Source organism: Elephantulus edwardii, unplaced genomic scaffold (assembly GCF_000299155.1).
Source record: "Elephantulus edwardii isolate Elephantulus edwardi_28Jun2011 unplaced genomic scaffold, EleEdw1.0 scaffold00260, whole genome shotgun sequence".
Lineage (NCBI taxonomy): Eukaryota > Metazoa > Chordata > Mammalia > Macroscelidea > Macroscelididae > Elephantulus > Elephantulus edwardii.
In genome coordinates this window covers 1,743,238-1,751,619 of record NW_006400010.1, presented here as the reverse complement: position 1 = coordinate 1,751,619, position 8,382 = coordinate 1,743,238, and the positions used below count along the sequence as shown (strand labels likewise).

The 8,382-nt window shown below is 34.7% G+C and overlaps 1 protein-coding gene across 1 annotated transcript in view; it reads right to left on the bottom strand.

The window, feature by feature from the left end:
- The window catches only part of CNKSR2 (connector enhancer of kinase suppressor of Ras 2), a 287,354-nt gene that overhangs the window by 277,603 nt on the left and 1,369 nt on the right, over nucleotides 1–8,382 (bottom strand). The window contains exon 2 of the mRNA XM_006899544.1: nucleotides 6,118–6,320. Within this exon, the coding sequence (XP_006899606.1) occupies nucleotides 6,118–6,320 (203 nt within the window). The remainder of the gene's footprint in view (nucleotides 1–6,117; nucleotides 6,321–8,382) is intronic.

The window sequence follows — 8,382 nt, the reverse complement described above, 5'->3', positions numbered from 1 at the left end:
CAAACAAACATTTGGCAGTACCATTACAGACAAGGGTATCATATCAAAAGTTTACAAAATCCTACAGGGCCTCAAAAAAAAATATGATAACCCAATTACAAAATGGGCAAAAGACATGAAAAGACTTTCCACAGAGGAAGACATTCAGTTAGCCAATCAACATGAGGAAATGCTCAAAATCATTGGCAATAAGAGATATGTTAATAAAAACCAAAATGAGATAACATTTCATCCCAGTAGCAGTGGCAAAGTTTAGTAGGGCAGCAAGCAATAAATGTTGGAGAGTATGTGGAGAGGTGAGAACTCTCATACACTGTTGTTGGGATTGTAAAATGAAGCAATCACTCTGGGAGACAGTTTGGCATTTTCTCAAAAAGTTTTATCTTTTTAGTATACTTAGAAAACCCTAAAGACTCAGCAAGGAAACTACTGGACATAATTGACCAATTCAGCAACGTGGCAGGATATAAGATCAACATATTAAAATCAACTGGATTTCTCTAAAGTGACAAAGAGAATACCGAACTGGAGCTAAGAAAAATAATACCCTTCACAATAGCTAATCACAAGATTAAATACTTGGGAGTAAATCTAACCAGAAGCACAAAGGATCTATTCAAAGACAATTATAAAATTACAAAACATTACTACAAGAAACAAAAAGAGACCAGGAGAAATGGAAGAATATACCTTGCTCATGGAAAGGAAGACTCAATATTGTGAAAATGACACTACTACCAAAGGCAATTTACACATTCAATGCAGTCCCAATACAAATCCCAATTCCATTCTTCAATGAGAAGGAAAAGGCAATATCCAATTGCATTTGGAATGGAAATAGGCTCCGAATAAGCAAAGCAATCCTGAAAAACAGAAACAAGGTAGGAGGCATCTCACTCTCTGATTTAAAATCCTACTACACTGCCTGATGGTCAAGACAACATGGTAATGGTACAATGATAGATACATAGATCAATGGGATAGAACTGACAATCCAGAAAACAGCCAATCTACCTATGATCAACTGAATTTTGACAAAGAGATGAAATCAGTTAAGTGGGGAAACGACAGCCTTTTTAACAAATGGGGTTGGTGAAACTAGAAAAAATATCTTTGGAAAACTCAAGCAAGATCCACACCTCACTCCATACACAAAAAACCAACTCAAAGTAGCTCAAGGACCTAAGACTAAAGCCAAGGACTATAAACTTCATTAGAGAAAATCTTGGAAGAACGCTAGAATTCCTAATCCATAATATGAACAGTCTTCCAAGCATCCTGAAAAACCTACAACCAGGACAGGATAAAATAGATGAATGGGATCTTCTAAGAATAAAATTCCTATGCCCATTCAAAACCTTCTCCAACAGGGTAAAAATGGAAACCACAGACTGGAAAAAAATATTTGGTAATGACATGTCAGATAAGGGACTTATGTCTAGAATGTATAAAATACTTGAGGACCACAACAAGATAAAGAAAGGAAAACAACACAACTGAAAAATGGGCACAGGATAGGAACAGACACTTCACCAAAGAAGACATTCAGATGGCAAACACACACATGAAAAAGTGTTCAAAATCCCTAGCTCTAAGAGAGATGCAAATCAAAACAATTATGAGATATTATCTCACCCCAGTCAGAATAGCAAAATTTAACAGAACAGCAAACAACAAATGCTGGCAAGGTTGCGAAGAACCTGGAACCTTTATTCACTTTTGATGAGAGTGTAAAATGGTAGAACCCCTATGGAAGGCAATATGGCACTTTCTTAAAAAGTTGTAAATACAAATATCCTTTGACCCACCAATTCCAATACTAGGAATATACCCATAACAAACCAGAACTGCCACCCAAGCAGGTATATGCTCACCCATGTTTATTGCTGCTTAGTTCCCAATAGCAGAGTGCCCATCAACAAATGACAGGACAGAGAAGCTATGGTATATTCACAAAACGGAATTTTATGCAGCACTGAAAAACAAAGAACTCATGAAATATTATATAAAATGGGTGATGCTGAGTGAAATATATCAGTCACAAAAAGACAAATACTGCATAATGCCACTGTTATAAAACAGGACTGATAAGGGGGTAGGGAAGAAACTAAGAAAAGAGGGGATAAACAATGTACACGGCATTGAAGCAGACAAGGGAGAGAACTGTATAAAAGTAATATATGATTAGGTATTATTGGCATGGCAAGAGTCCAGAATAAGAGCTGCATAGTAAAGTGGACTGGGGGTGTGTGTCTATATAACAATGAAATAATTTTTTTCCAAAGAAAAAAGTGAACTGGTGAAGTGGGAGCAGGGAGGAAAACGTGTAACAATGAATGAATAGAAATCCAAGTTCTCTATAAACTTTCATTAAAATCTCAATAAATATAAAAAAGAAATTGGTGGTATGTAGAGAAAGAAACAGTTCTCAGATACTAAAAAATTAAGTAAAAAATGTTTGGTGAATATTTAAAAAAAATAACAGGAAAAGGGAGACCAGTTAGAAATGTTTTTTAATAAATAATCATGGGGCTGCTTGCGGTTCTATTCTGTTGCTAACACTGGTGATAATTTTTTTTTGAGCACAAATATCTCTAGCTAAACTTATATAATCAAAGCAATCCTGGGAGCCTTGTCTTCATTTTACAGATAAACAAACTAGGATTGAGAGACAGCATGTTTAAAACCAAATGTTACAGAGATAGTGAGGTTAGAGTTACAACCAAGTATTCTGACCACAAATTATCCTCTGCACTGCTACCAGTGGAGTATTTTTTTTTAATTAGAGGAGGAGCAATAGAGATGAGTGAATAGCAAAGAAAATTATGTAAATATCAAAGATTGCATAACAGATAAGATTTCGAGAATAACAGATGCATAACTTGGCTGACTTAATGAATGAATGAATCTGTTTTTAATCAGAATAGAAGGAATGGATTAAGGTGGAAGACTAGTATTGAGCTCAGTATGGAGCATGATAAATTCATGATGGCTGTAGAATATTGAGTGTTATAGGGAAGTTGTGTGAACTCCCTATACAGAGATCAGAAAAGTTAAAATATAGGTGAGAGTTAAAATCATGGATATGATACTTTAATCATCTTAGGGGAGTTTTACAATGTATTGTTCTTTAACTGCTCTATTTGTTTCACATAATAACACAATCTCCTAATACACTATCTGATTTCTTATGTATAGTTCAGTGACATTAATTATGTTCATTGTGTTGTTAATCCATGACCCTTATCTGTTCACAAATCTAATCTGTATTTATGATTTATTTACCTAAGATAAGAATCTATCTGATCTTTATAAATTGTGGTTGCTTTTGAAGACTTTTGAACTTAAATGATTAATTATGAAAGTTTCATGGAAATGATGATGACCAAAATTCTTAACGTTTGTCAATGTAGATTTGCTTTAACTTTTGTGATTGAAAATGGCCACTGGTCATCTATAGGTCAGCAGTTCAAACCCACTAATCCTTCATCAGGAAAAAAATTAAGTAGGCTACTTTTATAAAGGGTTATCACTTTGGAAACCCTATAAGGCATTTTGACTTTGTCCTAATAGGATAACTGTGAGTCAGAATCAACTCTATAATAATAAATTTCATTAATTTTTAACCTTAAGTTTATTTAATTGGAATGCAATTAACATTTAATTCTTTAATATATTTTTAAAAATTCATTTAATATAGCTATTTTTATGCTAAACAACTGGTTGGGTTTTTTTTTAATACCATATAATTTTGATACACTTTGGGGAGAATTTACATGTACAACAATATGATGTTCATTTATTAAAATTTTAACTTTATTTCATAATGCTTAAAGGAGGATAAAGGAAAAGAGAGTAGATGAAACAACTATCTTTCATTTATTTCTAGGTGCTGAACTAGTTTTACAAGTACTTAAAGTCATTGACTCTCACTAAGTGGTGTCATTACCTTCATTTTACATATGCCATGTTAAACAAATTTCTAAAAATGATTCATCTATTATGAAAATTTTAATTTAAACCACCTCTTTTTGTGTGATACAAAAGTCTTTGTGTCTCCTTTACCTGCTATCTCCAATTGAAAGATGTCTTGAGAAGTGACTCTTTCTAAGAATGCAGCATATAAATATTTACCCTTTGGTATTTCTCTTCAAAAGAATACCATTTACTATATTATCAACAATCTGTCTTATGCAGATTACACAACTTTCCTTGATGAAACTGAGGAGTACTTTAAACACTTGTTGCAGAAGATCAAAGACTACACTTGCCTTTAAAATGGATTGTGTCTCAACATCAAGTACATAAAAATCCTCACCAATGGACCAATAAGGAACATTATGTTAGAGAAAAGATTGAAATTATCAACTATTTCATGTTACTTAGATTTACAATTAACACCCTAGGTAATAGCAGTCAGGAAATCAGGAGACTTGCTGCTTTGGACAAGTCTGCTGTCAGGGACCTCTCCAAATTACTGAGGAGCAATAATGTCAGTTTGAAAACTAAAGTGAGCCTGATTCAGGCCATGGTCTTCAATCACTTGCTGTGCATCTGAACAAATGTACTTAGACTTTAAAGTGACATCCTTGCTCTTTACCATTTTAAGGAAGTCCTTGGGGGAACACTGACCCACTGCAAACAACATTTGATTCTTTCCTGCTGCTTCCTTTGGTTTTTATTATGGATCCAAGTAAAATGAAATCCTTGACAACTTGAATCTTTTATCCTGACACTTTCTGGTTTAGTTGGGTTTTTTGTTGTTGTTTTTTTGTTTTGTTTTGTTTTTACATACTGAAGTACAATCCATACTGAACAATGGAGTCCTTGATACTCATCAGCAAGTATTTCTAGTTCCCATAATTTTCAGTTAGCAAGACTGTGTCATCTGCAGGTTTCAGGTTGCTAGTGATTCTGTGTTGATCCTAATGTGTTCTTCTTCATCTACTCCAGTTTCTGGATTATTTACGCAGCATGTACATTGAATACATATAATGAAAACTTACAACCTTGACTCATGCTTTTCCTGATTTTAAATCACACAGTAACCCTTCGTTCTGCTTAAACTACTGCTTCTTGGTGTATATACAACGTTCTGCATGAGCCCAATTAAATATTTTGGAATTATCATTCTTCTTAATGTTATCTATAATCTGTTATGATCCAGATAGACAAATGCCTTTGCATAGCCAATAAATCACAAACAGACATTTAAAGTCAGGAAAGGTTTACATTAGGATTGTATCCTTCTGCATACCTATTCAATCTATATGTTAAACAGATAATTTCAGAAGCTGGACTATATTAAAAATAATGCAGCAACAGCACTGGAGGAAGATTCATACATGTTATGCAGATGACACAACTGGGCTTGCAGAAAGTGCAAAAGATTTAAAGTACTTACTGAAGAAGACAAAAGACTAAATCCTTCACAATGTGAATGTAGGCGCTGGTCAATAGTAATTAATTAAAAAAAAATGTGGTGAATGATTGGGCAATCTCCTCCTGTGCTAGCACTGCCTCTGAAAAAGTTACGGGTAGTTCCAACTCAGTGGTACATAACAACCAACAAATACGAATGACTGTATAAAACACAATGTACATGAATTAAATACAGTGTATTTGAATGAATGTATGTAAACCAATAAAAATTTTTAAAAGACTGAAGGCAGTGTGGGTTACATATTAACATCAAGAATAAAGCAAGGGCAGAGAGACTTGCAATGCATGTTGAGTACACATCATTGTCTACCGACATGAAACAGTAGAGAGATTCGTAACGGTCACTTCCTTAAGTATAATAAATTATTAAAAAGAATAATGAAGAGTACAAGACAAACTAACATTCTAAATTCTGTTTGAACAGCCAAATAATGACCTATACAGCTGCAAAGATATATTACAATTGTTAAGAGATAATTATTGACTACTTGGTTCAATATAAAATTTTACAAAGTATACATAACTATTTGTTTACCCTATATTTTATTGTGAATAATATTTAATCATATATTACTTATCACTCCTGTACATGTACACATGCTTTCACAAGAATACATTATATTCAAAAGGTGGCTGAGAAAAAAAACTACCTATTAAATGTGTAAAAAATTTTACCTGTCCAACCAGGCAAGGAGACTCTTAGCTGCTCCAATTAGATCTACAACTGAGGTCAGAAAATCATTTGGCAACTTTCGGCTGGTCCTCCCATCATAATGGCCACTCCTTCTCCTTCCTGTTATAAAATTCTGTAGATTTTTGGCAGATGCATTCAATTTATGAGAAAGAGTTTTTAGGTTTTCTGTTTCCAAGCCATAATTCTGTATGATAAAAAAAGAAAAATAAAACCATACTTAAAGTCAGCATCTTAATAATCTATTAAAATATTAATTGAGTATTTTATAAATACAGGAAATGGTACTAGTGATACGATCTGTAAATGAACAACAGGCTTTCTGGCCTAGAGAAACCCACAGACTATTTGGCAACATCACAGATAAACACATGATTACAATAAAAAGTGTTACGTGATATAGTAAGATATAGACATGGAAAGATAAGGGCATTCTATTTTTTAGCTACAACACCCAAACCAAGATGATTATAAGGTGCACATATGAGGATTCCCCTACCCAAACCTTTTAAAACCAATACCAATTTAATCTACTTGTGAAATTATCAGCACTTATTTTGTGTGCACACAACAAACACACACCCATTCATGTATCACTTTACATACTGTTGCGGCTTACATATTAATATGATGCTGAAAATTATATCGCCAGTATTTCAAACACCAGAAGTATCACTCATGATTAACAAGTTTCAATGAATTTTCCAAAGTAAGACAAACTAGCAATACTTATACTGCTACACAATTTATTCTTGAAAACTCTGAATAGCAGTATCTTGAAAGATGAGGCCCTCAGGTTGGCAGGCACCCAATCACATAGCAATCCTACAACATGATGAAATCCTACCAGATCTTTGCTATCCTCTTTGCAATGCTTAAATCCATTGTATTCACCGTGTCAATCCCTATTTAGAGTCTCACTCTCTTTCATTGATCCTCTAATTTTCCCAGCATGATATTCCTTTCTAAGGACTGGCCCTTTGAATTCTGGTGATTATATGGGATGGCACCACAGACCTCACATAACAAGAAATCAAAATTTCATTTAAAATACTGAAAAGATGTTGATTTTTGCCAATATTATATGCAGAAGGGGTTGTCATTTCCCCATTTGATAGATTTCTTCTCTATTCTATTCCACTGGTCTGTTTCTGTCATTGTACCATGGTCTTTGTTTATTGTAGCTGTGTAGTAGGTTTTGAAATGCTTTATACTTCATTTGTATTTTTCAGAAGAGCTTTGCTTATTTGGTATTGCTTTCCTTTCTTTTCCTATCTCTTTGAAGAATGAATTTGGTATCTGCATTGGGACTGTATTATAGTTTGCTTTTGTATTTTGTCATTTTCAAAATACTCGTCTAGTCCCTCCTGACCACATCATGCTTGGAAAAGTAGAAGGTCTGTGAACAACCAGAAGATCCTCTAGGAGATGGATTGATACAGTGATTACAAAAACAGGATTAAACACAGCATAAAGATTGTGAGGATGGCACAGGCAGGATTGGGTAGGGTTTTACTCTGTTGTACAGAAGTTGTCTGTTAGTAGGAGGCAACTTGATGGCTCCTAACAACAACAAATGGATACATAAATATTGTGTTGTTATGTGCTATTGAGTTGGAATTGACTCATAGTTGACCTTCGGGCAGGTTTTTTTAGAGGCAGGAAATTGCACCAGAGGAGAATGTCCTTCCTTCTCCCATGGAGCAGCTGCTGCATTTGAACCATGTGTCTTTGGGACTGCAGTGCAACTTCTTACTACTAGATCAGCAGAGCTCCCACACGTGTGTGTGTGTGTGTGTGTGTGTGTGTGTGTATTAACGTAGTAAATAGAAAAGAACACTAAAATGCAAATTCATTGTAGTTTTTTCAAGTTTCAAACAGCATAGGAGATTATCCATTTATGTCCCACTGATCAACTGATAGATTCAAACTGCCAGAGCGAGAGGTCATTGGATTAGCAGCGAACCTCTCGAATATACTACCAGAGTCTTCAACAGATGGATTAAATGGCCTTTCAAATTCATTTTTATAGTTGCATTTGTCAATTTTTACATAGTTCACAATCAGTTATTGCCAGCACAGACACCTTCTTATTTCTCTCATGAAAAAAGATGGCCTGTTGTGACTCACTACGTTAAAGTCATTTATCTACCATTTTTTAAATCTGCAAGTAGAGGTTGAGGCACGAGCGGCGGGCGGAGCTGGTCCCGTTGTGCCGCGGCTCCGCGCGGCCTGCAGTCCCGGGCCCG